The sequence below is a fragment of the Monopterus albus genome, unplaced genomic scaffold, assembly GCF_001952655.1.
Source record: "Monopterus albus unplaced genomic scaffold, M_albus_1.0 scaffold187.1, whole genome shotgun sequence".
Taxonomy (NCBI): Eukaryota; Metazoa; Chordata; class Actinopteri; order Synbranchiformes; family Synbranchidae; genus Monopterus; species Monopterus albus.
Window position 1 is genome coordinate 418,978 of NW_018128067.1, and position 26,967 is coordinate 445,944.

The following is a 26,967-nucleotide window of genomic DNA, read 5'->3' on the forward strand; positions in this document are numbered from 1 at the left end:
TGCTGAACTATGCAGTAATGGAAGGGAGATTGAAGGTTATTTCAAAGAACCAGTTTGTTGAGAAATGCCTCCTTTATTTAAATAAGCTCAGTCATTTTCTCTTTTAATAGTATTTTCAACAGACCCCACCCAGAGACACATGGTTAATGTCTGTCAGTGTCCAACCTGGATTAGCTGACTAGGTATCAGTGAAACACACCGCTGCACTCCCTACCAAACATCAAACTCAGATTTGTTTAAAAAAAAAAAAGAAGCTCCAACCAACCATATCTTGTTTATCATCTGATGCATGCGAGACTCAACTGGTCTTTCTTACTTGTGGGCCTGGTGTTTCGTAATGAAGAAACATGTCACCCAGTGCAGTGTTGCATTTTTACTGGTGTGCATTTAATCGATGTTGCACAACAGACAAACTAATCCTGGCTGGAGAGTGACAGATTTTAACTGAGTACAGCAAGCAAAGTCACACTTGGTTTTAGTATCTGTATGGGGATAATTGAAAATACTAATATAGAAAATGACTGACCTTATCCTTTAGGTTTGAATCTCAATGTGTGATAAAACTGTGTATAATATGAAAAATGATTTTTGAAAGCCCCTCTGTGTGTTTCTCACAGTAGTGGTAGATGTCTTTTTGACAGTGCTTGGGCATCATGGGATGCGGATGTAAACCACAGTGTTCTCATCAGATCTGTACAGTCAATGTTATGTTTAGATTGATGCCCATATTCTTGCATTATAACTTTTTGTCAAATGATATTTGGTTGCCCTTTTAAACGGGTTTTTCCAGCTTCATACAACAAGGCTTTCAAAAAGCATTTAGAACATGGGTGGAACCTGATAAAATGTGACTTGATACGCTTAGACATCCAGGGTATTTTACTGTAACTACATTACACTAAATGTTAAAATCTAATTACACCACAATCATGACAGTCAAGGAACTGTAAATTTTGTAAAATTCAGTTTTTTCCCCAAAGAGATGAGAAGATTGATACCACGTTTGTATCTTTGTGCAGGAAACTACCACCAGTTAGCCTAGCTTAGCATAAAGACAGTGGCTAACAAAAAGGTTTCAAAATCGACCTAAAGTGCAGTAATGAACATGTATCTTGAGAGCCAGGGCTAGTGTTTCCCCTGTTTACGATCTTGATGCTAAGCTAACAGGCTGCCGGTGGTAGCTTCTTGAATTGTACAGACTCGAGGAGTTGTATCAATCTTCTCATGTAAACCTTAGCAAGAACATGTAAACCAGAAGGTGGATGGACATCCGCCAAACCCTGATAGCACAGGACAGTGAGCATCTAACTTGAGACAACTATGTCCAGCCGAATCCTGGACTAAAATTGGCTGTGGGCCAGGCTTTAGTCCTACAGATTCTAAACCTACCCAGCATGCAAGGCACACACATTTATTTAATTAATGGGCCTGAATATATGGATAGCATCGAACAGATTTTAGTGAAGAACTGAAATGCTTCACCTGATCTGTTTTTGCATAGAAGTAAATAGAAGTGATTTGTCAGGGCAGGGCTGTAGAGAGGAGGGACAGGTGCCTACTGTAGATCATGTTCCAGGGGAAAAGCAGTTCAATGACTGACTGACCCTCCCATGCCCAGCCAACACTAGCAGAGCTGTTACTGAGCTGCTTGAAAAAAAGCGAGATGAGCCAAAATATTGAATCACCCCTGCTACTAGCTACATGACATGACTGCACAGTAAACCCCCAGAGGTTGCCTAAGGTCAAAAGAGTGTCTTCATGTACTAACCATTGCTATTGTGTTTATTTTCATTCCATCTCCTCCCCTGTGTATTATGTCACAGAGTTACTTGGCTGCTGTTTTCTGTAAAGGTAGACACTCTTCTCCTGCTATTGAAGTGCACATGCCAGGGGAGATTTTATACAGAAAGCCTGAGTCATGCATGCATATGTATGACTAAGGACTTTTACAATGTAAATAACAGAAAACGGCTTTGTAATTGTTGCGTTTTGCTGTTTGTGGCGCGCTCTATAATGATTCCTGTCATCGTTTTAGCCAAAAGCATGATGACTTTCAAAGGAACTTGTTTCTCTTTTCTCTTTGTTTCTTTTACAAAATGTATAATGATAAAATAAAGTGATGACAAGTTGACTATGAAAATCAGCTTCCGCATGTTTCTGAAATATTCTTAAAGGGACACTCCACTGAGTTTGCACATGCAGTTCAGCCTCAGGACAGAGAACTCAGCCTGTAGAACCAGGTTAATCTACCTCTTCTAACCATGTTAACAAAACTGGTCATTTTAATTGTAATTATAGACCATTTAACAGACTACCTGACACCGACATTAATAGAAACTACAGTAGTGCATGGACACTGTGCTGAAGTGTTGTAGTTTATTCGTCACTGCTCACCCCGTCCTCACTCATGACTCCTTGTGCTGCATTTGCTCCGCACTGTGCTGCAGAAGCTCTGAAAGTAGAAACAAAACAGTGAAAATATTAATTCTACTTTATTTATTTGCTATTCACAGAATGATAAATCGCTGATATACTGCATGCTCTTTGAACCCAGCGTCACCTGAAGACAAACTGGTTGTTGCACTGCTGCAGGTCACAGAGTCTGTCACAAAGTTCAATCCTTCTCAAGTTACCAAATATAAAAGTAGTTTCTAATTTTACATGTTGGACACTAGATGAATACTTGAAGAACCTGTCATTCCCATTTTTTTCATGAAACAGGAGTGCCGTCCTTGAATGAAGAACCTGTCATTCCCATTTTTTCATGAAACAGGAGTGCCGTCCTGCAGTTATCACATTTTGTAGTTGTTTCACTGACAGTGGAGCAGAAATGGAACCTTAGTAGTAGAGTCTATCGCTTAGGTAATAGATTGTCTGCACTTAGGCAAAACATCAGTCCATCATCTTTGTTTTACGACAGCACTTTTCTTCCGAGTTTTGATAGGTAACATGTAATGCACAATACATATAACAGTTTCACTGAGTTTATCTGTGGGGTCAGGGGGCCAGAGTGTAAACTAAAGAACATGAATAACAGACTTGATAACAGATTCATTTGGCCACAATTGTGAGTATTTTACCAATTTGGAACCAGATCCAAAACAGAACCAACTAACAGAGCCCGTCTTTATCATTACCTGTGGGTGGAACTGGTTGGAACTGGTTACTGCAGCAGGACAGTTGTGTCCTGCTGCTGCCCACTCAAAACGCACAATAATGATGTTGTTGAGTGGCAGAGATCATCTGCAAGCACCCTCAGACACCGAGGCAAGGAGTTTAGTGAAAGGTCGGATCCAGCAAGGAGCTAACAAGGTCAAAGGTCAAAGTGTTTATTTGTCATATGCACAGTTAGGAAACGTGTTTCCCTGTACAATGAAATTCTTACTTTGCCGTTCACATGAATGCCACAAAATACAAATTAAATATAAAGTAGATGAATAAGTAACACAAAATCTAAGACACTTTAAGCAGCAAATGCAGCAATATAATAAAAATATATAAGAATATAATAAGAGAATGTATGCTGCATGGGAGCAGCATGTGCAGCAGTCAACAGTCAATGTGCAATTATGCATGTGCAAACTGAGAATATAAACAGTACAGGTCGACAGTACATCACGTATTTCCTGGTAATAAAGTCCTCAGCTGTTTAGGAGTCTGATGGCAGAGGGAAAGAAAGAGTTTTTCAGTCTAGTGGTCCTGCATTTCACACTTCTGAACCTCCGGCCAGAGGGTAGGGAGGCGAACAGTCCATGCTGGGGGTGGGTGGGATCTTTGAGGATGGAGGCAGCCGGGGATTGCCAAATCTGCAGCCACATCTCTGTTAATGTGTTTACTGACAGTCTACCAACTTTGTGGTCATGCGGTATTAAATCACTGGAGTTTCCCTTTAAAAGGCGATGCTCCCTGTCAAGGTGTAGTTCCTGGTTTGTCCTGCTGCTTCCAAATTGTTCAGCACCAGGAAGGCTGTGATTAAATTACACAGTCTGTGTTGTGGTGTCTCAGCTCTCTCAAATCCTCTTTACAAGCTCTGCAGATTCCTCCTAAGAAAATCCTACAAAACCAAGAGAGTTTCTATTCTTGAGTTATGGCACATTTGGCATGCCGTAAGTGTATGTGCCAGAGTCAGCTCAGTTGATATAAGTATAGCTTTCCTCCATACTACTATAATTAGGGCAGTCTTGACACTCAGCTATGCAAACAGGCCCACTGGTGCTGCTCTCCCAGACATAACCACAAGCCAACTCTCAGATAGTCCCGAGATATTATTTTTAGTACACTGATTCACTACAAACTGTATTACCTCATGTATTTCTTCACTTAGAATCAAATCCAAACACTGAAGGAATCATTAACACATATGGTAACAATCAGCCCCTTCTGGGGCTGACATACTATATGTCTTACTACTGAGCATGTTTTTAATCGTGCCCTGTCATGTGGTGAGTTCTTACAGAGGGGGAGTGACAAAAATACCTCAGCTGTGGATTCTGCTCAGATCAGAGTCCTGGAGGACAATATATTTCCTAAACTGAAGGTGATGAACAGACTGTTCCTGCCAACTCGGGTATCACTCACCAAACAAACAATCTGTGGATATGACTATTAAATTTTTAAAAAATTTAACAGCCAGAGAAGTGGATGCAATAGATAAGGCGAGTGACCACATGAGAGACTGTTACCTAAATGTCTTATGTCTTTAAATCAGATGTTTATAAATCTGCCTCTATTTACCTTTAAAAGATCCCAAAACCTTTTTGCAACTGATGTTTTTAGCAAAAAGGAGACATTTATCAAAGGCTGTTTTCCTTGTATTAACTGATCTGCCTATGACACTCATGAAAACAGGACACACAGTAAATGTGCCAAAGGTTGGCTGAGCATTTATATTTATTTTGACTAATGTTTTGACCTACTGTCCCCTACAGTGGGTATCAGGCCATGTAATCCCATTAACCTCACCAAAACTGAACGCCAAAGGTCAAAGTGTTTGCCATATGCAGTTAGGAAACGTGTTTCCCTGTACAATGAAATTCTTACTTTGCCGTCCACATGAATGCCACATAATACAAGTGAAATATAAAGTAGATGAGCAATAACACAATTCTAAATAGGCAGTAACACAAATTTAAGGCACTTTAAAGCAGCAAGTGAAAGAAGCACAATGAAAATACAAGAACGTATTAGCTATCTCACCAACAAAAGCTACGTGGGTGTCAAATTGTATTTGTATGGGAGAGTGCAAGTCCATCTAACTCCTGGACAAGCTACACTGCAGGTTCCTACCACCAGCAGCATGGGGTTAACCCCTCAAGCCAAGTAGTCGCCCTAGCTACTTGTTCACAGCATCCACCCCTATCTAGCTAGGTTACCTGCTAATTGAATTAGCTGAGCATGCTAGCACTGTGCTAAGCTAACCAGCATGCTGCCCGAGCCACCACATAAACCAAGCAATATTCACCCAGCTTGGTAAAATCAAATAAACCTCTCCAGCTGCTTCATCTTAGCAAACAACACACATCCGTTTAAAGCATGATAGGTCCACACTGCAACTTCAGCTCTTACCTGTCTTAGCCCAGCTAGCTGTGGGAGCAGCCATGTTCTCCGTTGCCTGTTCAGGGTCAGGTACGGAAGAGGATTGGGGTCAGTCTAAATGTATTTGAGTTTGACTTTTATCAAAGTTCAGACATCCATCTATTATCTGTACCGCTTATCCTAACGAGGGTCTCGAGTGGGCTGGAGCTAATCCTAGCTGACATGGAGAGGCGGGGTCCACCCTAGACAGGTCGACATGTCTGACTTTTGTTTCCTGTTTGTTAAAGCCTACTTCTATTGTCAGCAAGTTTTGTTTACATTAGGCATGAATTCAAAGAAAATAAAATCACATGAAAATTAACAGTATAGTTACAAATTCATCACAACTATCCAAGCTTCAGTGAAGATAACTGTTTCAGAACTATTCCTCTGTAGTCTTGTGATACCTTTGGGCTAAATGTTACCTTTTTATAGCCTACCATCTAAGATTCACAGATGTGAAGGGTCTAATTCCTGTTTTAAACCCCTCCCCATGCTTCCCGGAATACATCTGAAATGGACCTATAATAAACCAAAAAAATGTTGTTTTTAACTGGAAATTTCCCCCACATTGCTAAAGCCCTCAAATTCCTAGTAAAAATAGAGGATGCATGTCTGCAGTGCCCTCCATGTAGTTATGGCTATGAAGCTGGGGCCTACACCAACAGTTCATGTAATATTGCCATAATGTAAAGAAAACAGGGAAGAAACTCTTAGAAAAAAAAACGCAAAGAGGATATGAAACTGCTGGTTTGTCTTTTAATCATTTCAACATAACACATGACAACTCAAAGATATACTGTACTGTACAATAAGTTCTGTTGTTGTGTTCATCATCTCTTTGGATCAACCAATATACAAATCTGTCCCTTTCACATTGCAACAAATGATTGCATGTGAGATATGTAACAAAAAAAGCAAGACTTCTCATCTTCTTTCTTTCTCTGAAGCATCATTTATATAATTCTCCCTGTAGTTGATAAACCCCATGATATAATATAGTGTAAATGAATGCAAATATTCTATTTTTGTTCACCTTTTTGATTCCAGAGGTGGCTGTAGTAGCAAGTAAAAAAAAATCTAATGGGCTAAATGAGATACACAAAGAGGTTGGAATGCAAAACTTACATTAAGCTAGAAATATTTAAGAAAAAAAAAGAAAACTACATGTGGATGTTGCCTGTGTCAGACAGTACCCAGTTTCTTACTAAAAGCCAAAAAAAAAAAAGGGGGGGGAGAGCAAGAGAGCGCATTATTAAACTCAAATCTGTTTTTTTTTTCAGGCTTAAACTGATGAACTAATTCCCTTAAATATTTGTGTTCTGCACCTACTAGTAAAGAAGAAGAGGTGAGGATAAGTGCATCCCTAGTAGGCGCAGGTCGAGGTAATGGAGCTCCAGCCAAGCCAAGGAACAGAACAACATGACTGCATGAGGTCGGGGGAGGATACCTTTCATAGCAAGTGTTTCAGAGTCCTGCTGATCTGGTATCAGATGCTCGTGTCCGCTCAGAACACGAATGCCAAAAGAAGAAACTTCACACAATTTAAAATTATGACACAATTAGACAAAGTGACATAATTTTCTACTGTGTATGTAGTAGTAAATATTACATTTGTATTTACAAAGTCAGAATTACTGGGAAGTCAAAATTTGTTGGAGATAGTTAAAGCTTTTTAATTTACCAAGTCTAAATTATGACACGTTTTTACAATTTTGACGTAGAAATTTATGTTGATTTAATAAGTAATAATCTCGCTTATTTCATAATTTTAGTTTAGCATTTTGTAATTTTGACTTCTTACGTTTTACCTCATATCTCATAATCTTAACTTACTATAGTATTAGCAATTAGTCATTTTGAATCTTTTTTTTTTTTACTTTAACCATTAGTTTTATTTATTTTAGTTTACCTAACTTTGTTCTTTTCTTGTACTCTTTTTCAACTACTTGATGAAAATGTTTAAATTAAATTCAAATTTTTACAAAATTCTCATTTGAATCTAAAGCCCCATCACTTCCACACTTCACAATGGAAAATGAAAAGTATGATTCTTGCACTGTTCACACGTGTGAGTCAATACAGCACAAAGCTGCTGCTTTTTAGTATGGACAACTCGTTCAGCGGCTGTATGCTTCAGGTGCCATGCTTTGAGGTCACTGTTGACATTCAGTTTTGTTACAGGTCTAAATATGGCCTCCAGATGGGTCTCTGTGTTGCAACAGTGTATCAGTTGCAGGTTGTGGCTTTGACACTCTACTAACAACGGCCTTGCTTCTCACCACCTCGTGATAACAGCTATGCTGTTGCTGTTCTCTGCTCAGGCACTTGGCTGTGGAGCTTTATTAGATACATTTATGGGAAAGAAGGCAAAGTTTGTTACTTCAAAATAAAAAAGGTTTCAAAACAGAGGGGCAGGGCACTTTAATGTAGGAGGATATTAGTGAAAAGTCTATCAAAAATACTGTTATTCTTTTGGGGAAGAGATATACACAAAGGTTGATAAAGTCTACACATCAAACTAATGGCACATACATATACAGGATCAATACAACATAAAAACATATGAACATATAAGCAGAAAATTTAAAAGAAAAAATACTCTTTTTTTAAAGGTTGAAAGTGCTAGAATTCAGATTAGCTCACAGAAACCCAGGGAGGACAAACTTAATACATGCCAAAAGCTTTTCCTTAACGTTCTTAGGACAACGTGAATATTTGTTATAAAAATATAAATGCTCAATTTGATTGCTACAAATTTGGCTTAAGCCAAGAGCTAATTCATTTAGGATCAATAATAAGCTTGATCATTTTACGAGATACATCATCAAAATAATGACCTTCCAGGGGCGAGACAAGAAAAAAAGAAGTTTCAAATTAGTTCAGAACTTGGATTATAAAATCTTCAATTTTAGCAACAGTCAAACTGTGGGGATGATTTTCGACATCAGTGCTCGCTGAGTCTGATTTTTCAATTGCTCCAACCTTCCACAGGGACTATTCACCCGTCTAACACACAGGGGCTGTCAGCTGCTCGTCATCGGTGGCTCCTACAGTATAAAAACTGGACTTTGTAACAAGCATTTGTGCAAAAGTGTAGTTTCTTCTCCCCAGGTTTTGGTAAGAAAAATAAAACTAATAAAAATGAGGTGATGTGTTGTGTTGTTTTTCGAGGTCCTGTTTCATATAAACAGAAAACAATATCATATGACAACAAACAAAACAAATACATGACTATCAGTGATACCCCGAGTCGTGCAGCCAGTCGTGTGTCCCAGTGTGCTTTGAATGTCAAAGCCCGGGAATCTGGTGACTGCATTCTTCCAGATATCGCCGTATTCTCAGACCCTCTTCTTTTGCCTCTACAAAGCAGCTGAGAGAGGAGAGGGAGAGGAGAGGGCCGGGCCGGGGCTGATGAACACTTTTTTCGGTTCAGTTTGTGCACGTTTTCAAACTTGCCGTCCATCTTGCAAAACAAGAACTGAAATGTTCTAGTGGTCTACAGTTGTCTTCCATCAGCAACTGTAGCTAAAAGCAGCAACATGTACTCTATTTCATTTTATGTGCTATGTGTTTCCTTGTTTGTTTGTTTTTACTCAACATTTTATAGTGAGTGGGGCTCACCTGTTGCATGACAACCACTGAAGGCAAAAGGAACAACAGTCACGCACAAAATGGCCTATCACAGGTGATGCAGGAGCTCAGCCCTGTGTGAAGCTATGGATATGCCAGTCGGGTTGGTCATGCCACAGGTAGAACATTAGGTAAAGAGCACCTATTTCACTTTGAGGCATAGGTTAACTTTGGGCTCAGGTTTTTATAGGCTGGTGGTGTATAGTTTGAAAGGCTCAAAACATCTAAAACCACTGAGCTCTGAGTGAAATCGTCAGCAATTTCATCACAGCATGTGTTACATAATCCACAAGATAAGGACCTACAGTCATAGATTCATCCATGTCAGCATCCTTATGACACTGTCCATCTAGTTCAAATCCTACTTGATTATTAAGCCACTAACAGCCTTCTACAAATACTTCCCCTCCACAGTTTGGAATCCGCTATACTAACTCAAGTGCACGTAAAGGTAAAGATTGAATATGACGGAGAAAACGTAAGGGCAAAAGCTATTACTTCATCCATTTGTTTCATCAAAAATGCAAGATACACACAAATGTAAACCTGCCAGACATCAAAACATCATCACTCAGTTTTAATACACCTACCTACAATACACCTTACTGAGATAAAAGCAATTATAATATTCATTTTTGAGATATTTCGTACACTGCAATAACATTCTTTAACACATTTTTCCTCATCGGCCACTGTAATTCTTGTTTTTAGCCATTCACATATGTCAGGGTTCATCATTACCATGATGATGCATCTGTGTACAAATGTGTCTGTATGAAATATTTTAGATGTGTTGGGCAGCTAAGAAACAGCTGCAGTAGGTTATGTCATTATCACGGGAAATTTTAAAGATGTCTGTTAGAAGGAAGACAGGTAAAGGAAGGACAGTCCTCACAAAAGAAACCAGGTGGATTCAAGGTTTTGTGATGGACTAGGGAGTAAGGAGAAAGTCTCAGTGTCAGGCAGTGAAAACCTCTAGAAGGAAGGAGACAAATGAGCTTCCTAAAGGTGAAGTGCCTTCAGCTAAAAAAAAACAAAAAAACAAAAAAACAAAAAAGTGCTTCTCTTGAGGAACAGTAAAAAACCAGCGGGACATTACATCATTTTCAACCAACTCACATGTTCACATTTCTCTCTTTTTTGTCTTTAAAAATGTGTGGCCATGTGTGTGACTGGTCTTTGTGTTCGGCAGAAAACAGAGAGCTCTTTATGAATCACAACGTCGGTCTCTGTTTTTCATTTAGTGAGCTTTTTTCCATTAAAACCTACCTGATTCTAGGAACACATCAGTTACATTTAAAAGTAAATAACTGGGACGTCCATCTAATTTTAACCTTGTTTGAAGAGCACTTTTTTAAAAGGCAGCGGTGGCCCTAGCTTAGCCATCAGCTTAGAGTTAAGATTCAGTTGCTGATTCTCTTCTTCTCTTCCTTCTCCATACTAATCATGACAGCTTATGTTATTAGAGTGGGTGCTTCAGAACTCAAGATGAAACTCATTCTACCATGTTCTTATATTTGGAATAGAAAAATAAAGTAAAACAAAATATCCACTTCAAACTATAGTTTTTTTTCTGGGTCACAACAAAACAGAATCTTCACTAAAAATGATCTTTGCTTTTTTTTTATATTATTACATTATGCAGTACCACGCCTTTTGGCCTACTGATCCTGCACTCTATACTACTAAATAAGGGATGGAAGGGGGATAAAAGAGGAAGTAAATGAATTTTTTTTAAATGGTTAATACATTGTTATAACTATAGGATGGGGAAAAAGCCCAAATAAAAGATGCTTCAACTTCTTTTCTCACCTTTTTGCTCAAACTTCCTTTTAAGGCTCAATCAAAAGCTTTGTACACTTTCATTTAAGGCTTCTAAGTGTTCATTTGTGTATTTATTTATTCTAATTCTTCAACCCTTTTATCAGGTCCTGTAAAATAACCACAGCCCAAAATATCCTTGCAGAGCTGAGCTGAGGTTGGCGTGGAGGCCATCTCGGCTGGGCAGGGCCAGGCCAAGGCTGGCTCTCTCACTGGAAGGCCTGGTGGAAGCGAGGCAGTGTGGTGGAACTAAGGCTGGAGCTGAACACTGGTGGGAGGGGGTGCAGGGGTCCCAGGCCCAGACCCCCACTGGAGCTCTGCTGCTCCTGAGGTTGCGGTTGCAAAGAGGTAAGAGGTGCTGTGGCAACTGCAGCTGCTGCCGCTGCGACTGCTGCAGCGTGGGGCTCAGCAACATGCAGAGATGAGGAAGAGGAGGAGGAAGAAGAGGAGGAGGTTGTAGATGAGGTGTAGCCCATTACTAGCCCTCCCGTGCTCATGGGGGCACTGTAGGGAGGCAGGTTCAGGGGAAGGAACCCCAGCAGGTGAGAGAAGTCCATGTTAGCAGCACACAGAGACTCAGCGATCACCGCAGGGCTCTTGGACAAGAGGGGATCCCCGCAAAGCTCATCTGTCAGGCCCGAGGTGGGCTCCAGTCCATCCTTGGGGGGCGAGGCAGCAGCGTGGGGCTCTGCAGAGGGAACCGGGCCGGGCAGGCCGCTCTGCAGATCCATGAGGAAGCTCTCCATCTCCACTTTCAGGGGCTTGTCCAGCAGGTATGAGGTAGATCCCAGCTGGTACTTGGGGGCTGGCTGGTGCTGCTGCTGGGGAGCCGGAGCCTGGTGGTGGGGAGGCAGTGGAGGGGAATGGTGGTGGTGGTGATGGTGGTGATGATGGTGGTGGTGATGGGAGTGTGGGTGAAGAGATCCAGGGGATTCCATGTGACAGCCCATCCCCATAGCTGCAGACAAGGAAGTGGGCATCAGGGATGGGTGTGGGTGACCCACCCCACTATTAGACATGGCCTGAAGATGGTGGGGGTTGTACATGCCCATTGGAAAAGGCGCCCCACTGGGGAATGGTTTGCCCATCATGGGGTCTTTGTTGGGACCCATGCTGCACATCATGGGGCTGAGCTCCTCCTTGACAGAACAAGGTGGTGACCCTGAAGCTAAAAGACCTAACATGTCCGGAGGCTCTGTCTTGATCTTCAGCAGCTCCTGGGAGTGGCTTTTCTTCACGTGGCGTGTCAGGTGGTCCTTCCTACCGAAGCGCTGGGCACAGTACTGGCACAGGAAGTCCTTTCGACCTGTGTGTACCACCATGTGCCGCCTCACATCCTTCCGCGTGTAGAAACGGCGGTCACAGTGGTCGCATGGATGTTTCTTTTCCTTGGTGCCACTTGAAGACTTCCCGGAGTGGCTCTTGAGATGCTCCAGGAGAACAGGTGTACTCTCATAGCTCTGCATGCACACTTTACAGGTGAGATCCCCTGCAGTGGCAGAGTGCATGGCCACATGGCGCTTATATCCTAGCTTGGTGTTGTAGTGCTTCCCACACTCCTCACACTTGAAGGCCTCCTTGTTGGGGTCATGGGTCTGCAGGTGGTTTTTCAGGTGGTCCTTACGATGGAACATTTTCTCACAGAATGAGCACTGATGTGTCTTCTGTGGAGAATGTGTGGCCATATGCCTGCAGAAAGAGAGAGGCTTTAAATAGTAACATATTTCATGTTCTGTTGTCATGTTTGTTATGCAGTCTGCCAGTAGTGCACTGCTAAAGTGAGGCACAAATTCCTTTAAATCTTATATCCAATTATATATAGATGAATCACAATGGTTTGCAAACAGGACCCAAAATGGATTTTGGAACCAGTTTCTGTGAGATTCCAAACATACTTGTATGTTAATGTCACTTAAACCTGCATTAATTTTTTTTAAGTTACAGAGCAACTTTATTGCTCATTTGGGGTCAGGTTAGCCACCTTGGCCACCTGATGAATCCAAGTCCCATATTCAGTTTCCTTTCAGCTGTGATTTTGATGTCCACCACCATCAACAAAATATCTGTTATCTTTGGTTTTAAATGCTCCAATTTGTTCGCCATCTTGTCGCTAACTGTGACTATATGCTGTCTGGAGCAGGGAAAAAAGTGTGCAGTGGGTTTATCAGAGCTTTTTCACTGAAAGCAGCTGCATCTGAAAAAGATGCTAATGAGCGCAGTGAACTGTAAAGTTGTGGGCCATGAAACAATGAGCTCACAGATGCTAAGGAGAACTTAATGATAAATGGGTTTGTTAATACGAGTGATCCCTTTCAAGTACTGATGTGATCCATTATTAATATAAAAATATTGATATAGTTACTTTGAAGCTTCTACTCTAGATTCCATTACTGCTTTCTGAAGATCAAGTCACTACTTTTTCTGGTTTACACATAGAGTATTGTTTCACAGGTGATTCTGACCCCTCATTTCCACCAGATCTGACTGCTTTGTGTTCCACCTTCACCCGGGGTTTCATCCGCCCTCTGTGCAGCTTCATCCCCCGCCAGGTCCGTCTGCAGCTTGTTACGGTGCAGATTGTTTCAGGTAGGATACTGTTCTCTGTTTTTGAGCTTCTACAGTAAATAGGCTTTGTGGTTGAATGGTTTCTTCTGTCTGTTAATTGTGTTTACTGTTCTTGTTTCCTACTTGTGCTGTAGCCCACAAACAACACCTATAGTTAACGGTTACATTTAATTTATTGGTTAAAGTCAAGTCATTATGAATTTGAAGACTTGTGGCTATGTTTCAGTTGTTACCAGAACATTCATCCTAATCATTTCGTTGCCTCTCTATGTTTCACAGAGGGGCAAGGCGCCATCTGATTGGTGGGTTCAAGTTTGTGAGAGGTGTCCCAGATGCGGCATCTGTCAAAAATAGACTAGATGTGTTTCATTAGTGAAGCGCACCGGAGAGCTGCATGTGGGACGAATCAGAGACAGAACGCAGCCGGACCCGGTGGGAATACAACCATTGATAAGACTGGCAGCGATCAGCTCCGGTGACCCTGTCACAGACAGAACGCAACGCAGCTGGATCAGGTGGAAATTAGGAGTAAGAAAGCTACAGAAGCATCATATTGTATTTAAAAGGCTGTGAACTTATCAATGTGACAAAGGATAAGTACCTGAAGAGTTTGTATTTGGAGCTGAAGGCCTTGGGACAGTGTGGCTGTGAGCAGTGGAAGGGTTTTTCTCCTGTGTGACTCAAGGCGTGGAGCCGGAGCTTCTCCTGTGAGGCGAACAAAGCCCCGCACACCAAGCACTCGTTCCCACTCGCTCTTCCTACCTCTGCTCCTTCTTCCCTCTCCCCCTCTCTGTCTTTTCCCCTCTCTCGCTCTCTCTCTGTCCGTGGCAGCGGGGCAGTGCTCCCAAACAGCTTGGCGGCAGTCCGTCGTCCCTCTTCCTCCAGTGTCAGTGCGGTAATACGGTGTGAGGCATCAGCGGCAGCAGGCTGGCCTGCGGGACCACCACTGCCGGAAATTGACTCGGGGCTCCCCTGTCTTCCAGGCTCAACGTGGGATGTTGCAGGACCTTTGTTGAAAAAGAAGGTGGCTGACCACTCACAGGAAGGGCCAATGATCCAGCAGTAACATCAAGGTAAGCCAAACTGTGGTGAGATAGAAGGTACATGCTTTGACACTAACTGTTTGCAAATTTGTTACACCATTTAACACATTTTTATTTAAAAGCCTCATTTTTACCTATTAAAATCTTTCTCCTGTCTCTGCACTTGCCTTCACTCTGGTGTTCTCTTCTCCTCACCCAGTCCCAACAGCTATGGTTGGCAGTGAGTGAGAAATACTGCTCCGCATCTTTACTGTCCTGTGAGGAGAAAGCAACATGACAAACATCAGGGTAATTCATCAAAAAATGGCTCTAGCCTCCTTCTATTTTACAGCTTTGGAAAAAAATGATAGCAAAATGCATTACTGTAGACGACATCTCAAAACCTCAGAATCCAAGCAAATAAAAAAAACGTCTCCAGGCCAGAATTCAGGAGGTTTAACTTGATATGTCATATACAAATTCTACTTTAAAAGCAAATTTCCTCTTAGCCCACTAGGGGGAGCTGAACAACAAGCATGACAGACGTGACAGGAACAGCAAAGGGTCAACAACCTAACTGTTGTATGAATGATGATTCTCTGTCTATATAACCATATGTGAACACTTAATGTAATCACATAGCCTTGACCCTCATCAAGTGTGTCATCAGATGACAGCATGCTGCACAAAGCCACCTTTGTGTGTGTGTATGCATGTGCATGTATGAACTTGTTATGAAACTGGGTAAGGCTCCTGTAATCCCCAGGAAAACACAGAAACACACACACCAGGGCAGAGAGAGGGTTGTGGTGGGTGGGGGGTGACAGGGGGTATAGTTTATGTTGCTAACTCGGGTTTCCTGGAACCAGCAATACCTGTCAGTCTGAATTCAACAAATTCCTGACGGCAACAGCAACAACAATCTTTGTAATCAAAAACAACATCACTGAAAACTGCAGCAACCTACAGCTGTTCACTAAAATAAACCACAAACTATATTAACTTGTGTGGCTGAAACACTGGCTGAACCCTTTCCTCCGTCATCTCTGCATTGTCTTGTTTACCCTCAGTGACCCTTGTTAGCTAACACACCAGCTAAGTCCAAGGCTGATTGGACACAACACCGATCACAGTATCAGCCATGCTCTGAGCATCAACACATGTGGACATATAGTATATGAGAGAACGCACACACACATGCATAAGGTCTGCACATACACTCACCAGCCATTTTATTAGGTACACCTGTATAATGGTATGCACTTCAATGCAACACTTGTGCCTTAATATCCATGTTTATGAGGCTCATAATGTTTCAGTTTTTGCTGAAATTGTCATAAATGTATAAATTCAATAATATGTTTATTATTGAGGTCAGCTAAATTTGGTGTTGTACTGGACTACATTAGATTTAGAGATGTCTCTATATTTTTGTCCTCCCCAGTTACATACATGAGAGGATCAGAATATTAGGATTTCAAAGGAAAGATAATGAGAAAGTAATGTGTCTATGTGGGCAATGCATATGTGGTGGTATTCATTGTTTATTAGCACCTTTATCCAAAGTGTTTTACAGTGTACCTCTTATTTACCCATTCATCAACCCCTGGGTTGTGTGTGTGCGGAGTCATAGTTAAATGTGGTGTTGTAATGGACTACATGATATTCATAGGTGTCTCTATATTTTTGTGATCCCTCTGAATATCATCTAGTCTAGTACAACACCACCTTTAACTACGACCTCAATGATAAATATATAATTCAATTTATACATGTATGGCAATTTCACCAAACACTGAAACATTTTGTGTTTCATAAACACAGATGGCAAGGCAGAAGTGTTGCATTGAAGTACATACAATTGTACGGGTGTACCTAATAAAGTGGCCAGGGAGTATAAATGTAATGGTGTCTGTTCTGTGTGAGAGGTTGTATGCTGGAATCTACTTTTGGAGATCCTTTTTATTCCTATATGTTTACATAGAAATACTGTATACAGTCAGTGCACATACAGGCTGTTAAGTGTGGCTAAAACGTACATACAAGAGTTGTGTCTGTGGTCATGTAATTTCCTCTACATAACATACTCCTTAGCATATGTGTACCTGTGTGCTCTTGTATGTCTTAGTGTGTACATGTGCACATGTGTATTTACAGTGGCGGTTAAGAGGACCTGACAGCTGTAGCGTTGTGTGGTGATCATCACCCAGCAGGGAGGGTGCAGGGGGGTGACACACGTCCCATTGACCGCCCCCTCAGGGAGTCCGGCTCCATTGTACAGCCTACCCACATCGCACATTCCTGGCCTGAACCATGCCATATCACCCTGCCTCCCTCCTCTGCACACAAAACACGCAAAGTTCTGGTCATACCGAATGCAACATCATGTACGCCCCCACTCCAAGCTAGCAAACACAGTCACAAAAGCGTGCACACAGACAGGCAGATGCACAGATACATTACAATGAAGAGAATCAACACTGTCAAGTTACAAAAATAAACAAACAGAGCTTGAACACAAAGGACAGGTCATGTGGCGACAAAACCACTTCACACACGGATGCCCCCCAGGTCAATAAAATATTACAACGCTTGCATAAATGTTTAAGTTACCTTTGTATCTGAGTGTTTCTTGCCATACCATGCCATAACAGGCATCAATCTGACATTTTGTCTAGTTTTTCTTCAACCTGAATAAAGACATGATTGTTGCAAGCTAAACAGATCAAAATAAGTTCTCATGACCACTGTGATATTCATTATTCCTATATATCACCTGCTGTTATTTCATCACCTGACATCTTGTTTTTATTAATGCTGCAATATTGAAATTATACTGTCCAACATGCAGTGAAAACATATTTAGCCAAAACTGAGTTTATTGCAGCTATAGCACTCTTTACCACAATGACAGCCAAATATAGTATATTTAAAGTACAGTAAGTAATGCTAACTCAAGTGGAAGCTAGCTTGTGAGATATCCACAGCCAGCTTTAACTACACCAAGATTTCCTTTCTTTCTTGTTAGCTCCTTCTATAATTGAAAAAAAAAAATCTCTGTTTTGATGGACTGATGTCTTGGTAATTCAGTCAGTCAGCCAAGTGAGGCAGTAGCTAAATCCAGTTACAATGAAGAAAAATACTGCTTAACTAATCTGCTAAAAGTTAGCTAATGTTAGCCTAGCTCAGCAGAGTACCAGTAAAGAAAACATCCGACTCCACCGGAATTCACAAATTGGTACCGTTAAACTTACATTTACTGATAACACATATGTCTTTTTTGTAAGATTTTTAATGCAGGGGTTTTACTTGTGAAGTATTTTTACAGTCTGGTTCTAGTACTTTTATTTAGGTAAAGCTCTGAACACTGCATAGTAGTTGTAGTCTTACAATGAAGACCTGCAGACAAACACTGAAGCAAGAACAGAGCGGTGTTCTTATCTTTTCTCAGTCAACCGCAGTGATTACTGATTTTCTATCAGCCAAAAAATCAACAGCCTATAACTCAACAAGCTTCTTCTGTCTGATCCTCCTCTCTGCAGCGCTCCACACACGACTGTACGCTCCTCATTATGTATCAATCAATCAAAGAAAATCCAGTGGAGGTTTCTTTCATGTGTTCCCCTCCACATGTAGAAACCACCTCGGCTCACTCGCTGCCCTCCCCCACCGCTGTGTTTGTGCAGTAAATCCATCACAGTCAGTCTGCAGCTGAGATCAACTGTGATACCCAGTACAAGCTCCAGATGCACTCACATCCAAACCCTGGTCTCACAGTAACAATACTAACACACATCTGTTAGTGACTAATTTACATACATTGATTCATATATCATTCATATTTTCTTACACATAGATATAATAGGGTTTTCTTTATTTCTCACTGCAGATTTCATTGGAAATCTTAAGAGTAGATTTAGACTTCCACTATTGCCCTCATTCAACAATTTACCTAAAGTATTGGAATGGACATAATTCTTCACACCTTAGTGTGATTCATAGGTTTTCTCAGCTTTCATACAGGTTTAGAAGTATCCAGCACACTCGGTAACACTCATGGTTAAGAGCTTGGAAAGTGAAAACTGAGCCATGCTCTCTCTATGAAATGCTTCCTCGTGGTCTGCCTGACAAGAAAAAGTAGGCCCGCTCCTCTCCTCACCACTGTGAAAGAACACAGACTGAATGCTAATAACATACACTTGGAATTTCTGTCTTGATCAGGTGACACAGGACAACAAGTGCTCGCTGTCTGCTCAAATGATGTTTTGGTGGTCCTGCAGCGCCCAAAAGAATGCAGAGGGTGAAACCAGATTCACTCTCTCTGAATGTTTCACTCTCTTCTTAACAGTTTCACACAGCTGTGTAAACCACCATCTATGCATGGAAGTCCTTCAAATATTTACTGTCACTTCAAAAACATTTTCATAGCAAATAGGAGGTGTGTATTTGTTTACTGTTCATTATCATCTGACACTGACTAACCAAGCAACTAATTATACTCTGATTATGGGGAAAAAGTGTTAGCAGAGCTGAAATGATTAGTTAATCAACAGGAAATTTATTCAGATGATGTTAGTAATTTCTGAAATTTTGTAACGTGACAATATGGGATTATCTTTGTCTGATGTGACAGTAAACTGTACAACTTTGGGTTTTAGCAGTTTGTCTGAAAATCAAGCAACTTTAAGATACTTTGGGAACTTATGATGAGTGTTTTCCACTATTTTCTGACAATTATTCTAATTAGCAGAAAAAAAAAATATTGATAGTTGCAGCCCATCTTGTTTGTCATGTAACACTTTATACAGGGAGTAGGTCATAGGTCAGAGAACACACAGAATTATGAGTAGGGTTTCAGCTCGCACAACATAACATACTTCACTCTTACAGCCCTGATCGTGAAGTAACAAACACACATCTGCAGGATGGAACTTTGTTTCAAAATGGCAGATGCCGCTACAACAAACACTCCACAGCACGTTCATATGGGACGTCTGCTTACTTCTCCTAATCAAAAACGCAGAGAGCAGAATTCAACCGCCACTTTCCAACCACCCGGGTGCCTTTGGTTTCTGTCCTGGATGAAAGAGCTTCCACATTCCTTTCCTGAGGGGTCAGAGGTCAGCCTCTGCGCTGCCTGACTGCCTGCCCGCCACGGCTGCCGCCTGCTGAGTGACTGTAACCCCTTCACTGCCTGCCGCAGCTCCACGCAGCAACATGTGAGAAGCATTTCATGGTTTGTCAGATTCTCTGTGGTGCTGAGGGGATGATGCAGGGCCAAACCAGGCCAGAGCAGAGCAAGCTGGCAGCCTTGTCAGTGATCCACATAGCTGCGACTACAGAAGCCTCTTGACTTAAATATATGAACAAACTATATATAGAACGCGTGTTCAACGTCCGGAGCTTAGGTGACAACAGCCGCACAGAGAGAGGCGGGGGGGGGTGAAGTGCTCTGGGTGGGGGGGGGGGGGGGGGACGGGGTGGCTGCAAAAACATCTGAACGAAAACATAAAAAATGATTCTTGACACAAGAAACATGATGTATTGTATTAAAAACAGGCAAGTTTTGCTAAACAAAGTGTCAGTAAACTCAGCAGACGCATTGAAGTTGTGACATTCATTTGTCGCTTCATTTGAAAAGCTTACTTGTACCTTCATATGTTGCTACAAAGCAAAACAACAGGTACAGCTAAAAAAGGTGATTGTCTCTACTAAAAAATTTATATCAGCTTACACAAATGTTCTTTTTCAGAAGTGTGTTATGATGTTTATAGTTTTGGGCAGGTTGTGGGTTGTTTTAACATGCTATTTAGGTTGTTTTTTTAGTGTGTGTAGTCTGTATTGTTTATCTGTAACTCATTCTTACAGCCTATCTGGCCAGGAATGTGTGATGTTGGGGGCAGAATTGAGGTACATGAAAGTCGTACGAATGGGATGACAATAAAGGGAACAAAAAAGGGCATCACTTGCAGCGTTGGAGTCGGGGGTCTCTGCAACAGCCAAGCGACTCCAGAGAGAGATGATACCGGGTGGTGTGTGGGGATTCTGTAGTCCTGCTTTACTAACCACATTCAGGACTGGATGCCAGGGCAGATGAAGGCAGCATGGCTGCCATTATTTTCTTGATTAACTGACTGGTCATTTGGTGTAGAAAAAACAAACATCTGATCACAGATCTGAAACCAAAAGTGTCAAACCAAGCAGCAAATATTCACATTTGGCAACCTGGAAATATCACATATCTGGCATGTTTGATGGAAACTGACAGATAATTAATTATCAAAATAGGTGCTGATTATTTTAATCAAATAACCACTCAGCCGCTGCAGCTCTCGTGCACTGTTTTCAGATATACAGTATGTAAAAACAAGGACATGAAAATGTGTCTGGGAAAACCAAAATGTACAGTAACCGTGTCCTTGTATAAAACCTGTACCTAGATTAAGGTACATAACACAGTATATTTACAATTAATAATTAATAAATGACCTGCAATTAGTTGTATATTTATCACAACCAGAACTGTGGCTTCTATTTTTAATTTAACAGCTTTTACAAAGAACTAAAACAAACAGTTGATTAATTCATTAGGAACTTACTGAGCAACAGTTTCGATCAATTATCAAGCAAATATCTCAAACATTTTCTCTTCTCAGCTTCTCAAATTATCTAAGTTTTTCTGTCGTACATCCTATTTTAAAGCCTGAACGATGAATTGATTTGCATAAAAACAGAATAAAAGCTAATGAAAATAACTTAACTGCTGCCATAATCTAGAGAACAGCTTCAAATAAATAAGGGAAATGGTGTGATCCCTAAACACCACTGCAACTAAAGCAAAGAACAAGTTTAAAGTTAATGGACTTTTTATGAAAGAATCAAAGAATTTTGAGTTGTATGCTGTCATTATTTTCTGTCAACAGGGAAGCAACTAATTTGCTATTCTTAGTTATTTTTTACAATAAACCAAATACTTGTTTAGTCTCTAAAATGTCAGAAGATAGTTTAAAAAAAAGTCCCATCATTATTCACTCATCACTAAGGCAGCATCTTCATATCGCTTGTTGCATTCCTAAAGCAAAAGACAGTTCATTTGCTATGAAGCTCACACATTTGAAAAGTAGGAAAAGTTCATGTTTAGTTTTTATTTTATTTTTTTGATACTCTTAACCAACTAATCAATTATCAGAATTATAAATGTGTCCTTATTATTAATTTCTTGTAAAATGACGAATTAATCAAACATAGTTCTAACCCTAAAAAGCCATTTTATAAAAATTAGGCTTTCAAAACCTGCCGACAAGTATAGTTTTTATTTTGACACAAATATCTGTCTACTTAAAGCAGACGTGGCTTCCTGAAGGCTGTGTCATTATCATGTGATTTCACAATTCAACATTTCAAAATGACTTGATAGAGCGATTTAACTGTCATTAAACTTGAGCAGGCAGCAGACGTGAGGGCAGGGGTCTGTAGCAGCCCAGGCCTGTTCTGAGGCTACAGTAACAGCACAGCTCCAAGCCTTCGTCTGTTTCAACAGCGTTCCTTCTCACTCTCTCACTCCATCCTTCCTCCCACTCAACCCCTCCTTCCGCAGCTTTCATTTCCCCTCCTGCTTGTGTTTTCTCACCCAGGGTGACGTTCTACACATGGGGGGGGGGGGGGTTAAAGGAAGAGTCCTCCTCACCCTGAACCACGGTTTAGCTCTGCCACACCAACCACCCTCACCCATCCCGACAGTTGGCACCGGCCACATCAGGCCGGGATGTGGCCATAAAGCCCTCACCACTGTCCCGGTGTCCTGGCTAAAGATAGCCTGGGCTGTGGTCTGGCTGGGGGGTGGGGGGGCAGAGCACAGAGCTCATCTAACTGTCACCAAGGAACACCTTCACTACTGCACTGCCTATGTCTCCTAACTTCACCTTGCTGCTGGCACAGAGTGAAAAGATTCCTTTACATTTCCTTTAACTGTCAACCAGCCTTTCCTGCTCAACCAAATGTCTTGCAACATTTCAACTTTTTTCTGCCATTTACACACACTTTAAAATTGCACATAAAAACAGTATGGAAATAAACTGGCAGTGACAGTGCTCACACACCGTTTAACAGGTAATATTTTACAGGTTTGCAGTCTTAATTTATCCTGCCAACATTTGCTGAGGTTGGAGGGTTTTGCAGGTCTTTAGACAAATTATTTGACAAGTTATATATTTGATCAGATGATGATGAAAAGTCAAGGGAAAAGCAAAGCCCTTACAATTTTCCTTGATTATCTGTGGCAAACGTCAAAGCAATCAATCCATCAACTGTTAAGATATTTCACTTAAAATAAAAAATGGCATTGTTGTGGTGCTGGAATAAAAAAAAAAACTGCAGATCAAAGTCATGAGGTGCCGTGCTCACAAAAAGCAGCCACACTCAGTAATCATCAGCCATCAGAGGAACACAGTGATGGTGGAGCTGAGCTGTGGAATCACCAGTTAATCATGACAGTGTTTGTGATTTAGACAAAAACACACAGAGGATGACACAAAATTACAGCACGGTGGTAACAGAATAAGCAACACTAGATGTATACAAGACCCACATTAACTAGCACTGCTTGTTAAATTGCTACTAATACAGTATATACACATGGTATGTGTGAATGTGTGTGTGCTGGTGAGCAGGATGCAGGGGTCAGTCAGGTTGTTGGGGGTGACACAGAGCCCACGCTGCCTATTTGACACTGGGAGTGTGTCTGTTAGCGAGACCGCAGGCCACACACGCACACGCATTAACAAGTCCTTGCCTATGCTGTCCACACGAATGCAGGGCTCACATATGTCAGCTCCTAATCAAACATTTAAAAACATGCACTAAAATACGCACAGAAGAAAACCAGAAGTCCAAATGAAATTAAAATCACTACATGAATTTCTGGTTCCAACTGTCATTACTGATAATTTGATGCTGTCTGAGCAGGCACACAATGGGGCTAACAATGTTTTTTTGTCATCTGAATTCCCAACATGCTGCTCCAAATCATACTATGCCATATAATACACGACATTTCCAGTAATGTGATTTGAGTCATCAGGGTAGCGTGCAGTGTGCTGAGGTTACAGGGCTGTATCACCACAGCTGGATCTGTGAAAGAGAGACAACTAACACTAGCTAGCCCGCTCTTTACTGTTGTTTAATGAACACTGCACGAGTGTGCAGGGGTTTCCAAATCCAAACAAAGATTGCATGGGAAACTCTTCTTTCTTGGCAGTGTTCGCACATTATTCCAAGATAAAATGCCTAAAATAGCATCTTCTGTTGTGTTGGGTATTTGTAGCAGTTCTGTACAAAGTGAAAGTCAATGCAAACAGCGTATAGCTCCGATATAATGGGCTGAATGGACTGTACTGGTGCTGTAACTGCCAGCCATGGTGCATTTACAATCATTCTGCCAATGTCTGCAGTAGGAGATGTTGTATCTGTCAGAGAATTACAAGTCAGAGGCCAGAATGAATGGTTGGCACTGGAACAGAGGCTAGTAAGACCTTTGACTACGAATGTTAACTTCCACTAAGGGAAACACCCGCCAACAGACTGACAGACTTCAAATTTCATCAAAAAATACATAGAAATAAGTAATAAGGAGCGACTACCCAAAAGTACATAGACCAGCTTCATGTTACTTCACCAACTCAGTGTTCCTCTTTCATCTTGCATTTGCTTTGACCTTCTCCTCCTCTTCTTCCCATCCTCCTCCCTCTTTTCACCTCTCCATCCCTCACTCCTCCTCTTCTTTCCGTCCCACATGCAACAACACCCAAAAATCAGCCAGCGCTCTTGAGGAACCCCATCTTTCCTTCTTTTTCCTTCCTTCCTGTCCTGCTGTGGTCAACACCAACGGCAAGCACCTAAAATCTTTAAAATAAGCAGGCTGGTTTCAAGTCTACATGTTCCAGTACAAGCTGGCACGCACTGCAAGACTTTGCCCACAAACATAAAGCACATCAAAGTATAGTGTCTTTATTATCATCAATATATTTGCTGTTTCTCTCTTTGTGTCTTTGGCCTCTCTGAGCCCAGGCACCATCGGACTGAGGCAGACATCTGGGTAACACACATCCTCCCTTTAACGATGGTTGGGGTTTGTTTCAGACTAATTAGAAATGGCTCCACAAACAAAGCCCAACAGGGCGTCACTCTCTCTCTCAATGCTAATTTGTGAAGAAAACAGTTGGGGGGTGGTAGAAGAGTCACTGACCACCTGTCTTCACCAAACTGGTTTAGGAATTTTCTGACATGTAAAAGTACATAAGTATTATCAGCATCATTATGTTGTAGTAGGTCATGGTTAAAATCTCATGTTCTATAAGTAAAGCTTGAACTGACAGTAATTGAGCTTTTTTTTTTAATGTAGTTTCAAAGCCATGTTTTCAGTGCCGCTTTTCCTGTTTCTGATCATTTCCCTCAGTTAAAACTGGACCAGAACGAGCAGAGCTGAAGCTGAAATGAACTAAATTTCTGGAAAAAAAAAAGAGCTGAAGCTCTCAAAGTAAGGTGCTGAATGTTGTAAAGGAAGTTTCAAATTTTTGAGGTACAGATATTGAAAAGAATTAAGACATTTTTTCAGCAATCAAAATTATATTTTCACACATTTGAAACCTAATTTTCACTTTTAAAACTATATTTTAGATTTGCAACCTTTCAAATCAGATAAAATCAGTCAGATAAATGCAAAGGAGTAAAACGAGAGTGTTTCCCACTGCAACATTATAAGTGCTTGAGTAAACACACTTTGGTATGCAGTAGAAAACTGCCGCATCAGACCATTAGCACAGGATATACAGTTTGCTTGGCAGAGCTTTATCAAAATGTTAACACCAAACACATGGGCAGCATGACTAAGTATAAGCCGAGTCTGTGTGTGTTTGTGTGTGTGTGTGCACGGAGGTGATTCTGGGGAAAGCCCTTCTGGTAGGGAGTTCTGGCCATGACACGGAGCAGCCGGAGATGTGGGCACAGCACCAATCACCCTCACCCTCTCTCCCTCTGTCACGTTTAAAGAGCACGGCTTTTATGAAAAGGCCGCTACAAATGCACACACTTTTGCAACCTCCCCATGTATATACACTCATAACCATACAGTATTTGCTATATTATAATAGTTAATACGTTTTATTTTATTTTCATGTCATGCCAGACTACGATTATTTTAAGAGAATATACTTCTTCTGTTGTATACCATCATCACATACAACGCAAGTTTGGAATATGTATGGAAGCTCCCTGATATCCCTAAGATGTTTAAGATTTATAATTAAAAAAAATTATAATAATAGTAATAATATGCAGCATTGAGTGCAAAATCAGGATACTCAGGATTTCCTTAGAACAATTATATGTATTCACCAGACAAGTGGTGACATTTTAACACTATTGTAAAATTTAGCCATATCAACCTAATAAGATGAAATAATGGTATTTTCACTTTACTAAGTTAATACAGCTAATATGTGGCTTGAAACACCTCCCCCCCAAATTAGCTTGAATTTTGAGAGGTGTTTGTGTCCACCTGATTACTTCAACACCAGTATTCACTCTCTTTTTGCACTGTTTTGGTCTCTACAAAGTCCAACGCCAGGGGAAGATCCTGCTAAACAATCCAAGATGTTCACCAGCTAATAGTCGTGAGCTGTGAGACACTGTCTGCTGTTTGGTGCTGGGCAGGTAAAGTGCAGTGGGTTTGTCACAAGCATAAGACTGAAGCAAAACCAGATTGAAACAATAAAGTTGTGGCCCAGAAAAGAAAACCAGTGAGCAGAAAGATGCTAAAATGAAACACAGAGCAGCATCACACATTTCAGATAGTTCATTTGATTTACTGTAAAAACTGATGAGCAGCTTTAATATTCAAGGATTTTCCAAGAATTTATTTGTACAATGGCAACTTTAGTGTTAGGTCAGTCACATTATCCTCAAACAACAGTGGAGTCATGTCCAATTTTCCAAAATGATTACTATGTCATAATAATTATTATTAAATTCTCAGCAGGTCAAAGGGCAGTAGAGAAGAGTAAAATTAACTCACTCCACTGGCAAAGCTTTTCATCTAGTTTGAAGATTTTTGTGACCATCAATTTGAAACTATTCTATGACGTAAAGCACCAGCACAACACTTTCTGCTGTTATAACCAAGTAAAACCTATTGAAATGGACAGTATGATTTCTGCTGCACAATTTGTACATCTGGCCAGAGCTGCTTTCCATTGGCTTTAATGGTTTTGATCTTTCTGGTAGAGTTTAGACTGTTGTTGCCGACGGTTTCAAATCAAGGCTTCCCATGTTAATCAGCATTAGCACTACTGCTATG

At 41.0% G+C, this 26,967-nt stretch overlaps 1 protein-coding gene and 2 long non-coding RNA genes across 3 annotated transcripts in view; all 3 read right to left on the reverse strand.

The window, feature by feature from the left end:
• Nucleotides 1-2,354: 2,354 nt before the first annotated feature.
• Nucleotides 2,355-5,715, reverse strand: LOC109969977 (uncharacterized). Its single transcript, XR_002276344.1, has 2 exons — nt 5,566-5,715; nt 2,355-2,452 (listed from the first exon to the last, which is right to left on the reverse strand). It is a non-coding gene; the product is annotated as an uncharacterized LOC109969977 (long non-coding RNA).
• A 3,440-nt stretch (nt 5,716-9,155) lies between these two features.
• Nucleotides 9,156-14,522, reverse strand: plagl2 (pleiomorphic adenoma gene-like 2). Its single transcript, XM_020617266.1, has 2 exons — nt 14,195-14,522; nt 9,156-12,717 (listed from the first exon to the last, which is right to left on the reverse strand). The coding sequence occupies exon 2, from the start codon at nt 12,711-12,713 to the stop codon at nt 11,238-11,240; it is 1,476 nt and encodes a 491-aa protein (XP_020472922.1). The 5' UTR covers nt 12,714-12,717; nt 14,195-14,522; the 3' UTR covers nt 9,156-11,237.
• A 20-nt stretch (nt 14,523-14,542) lies between these two features.
• Nucleotides 14,543-26,967, reverse strand: part of LOC109969988 (uncharacterized) — a 36,305-nt gene continuing 23,880 nt past the window's right edge. Inside the window, exons 2-3 of the long non-coding RNA XR_002276345.1 lie at nt 14,771-14,891; nt 14,543-14,676 (exon numbers count right to left, since the gene is read on the reverse strand). This is a non-coding gene — a long non-coding RNA (uncharacterized LOC109969988). The remainder of the gene's footprint in view (nt 14,677-14,770; nt 14,892-26,967) is intronic.

Bases quoted from the DNA above. Each gene is read 5' to 3' on its own strand.
- plagl2 (XM_020617266.1), bottom strand. From the start codon at position 12,713: ATGGCCACACATTCTCCACAGAAGACACATCAGTGCTCATTCTGTGAG.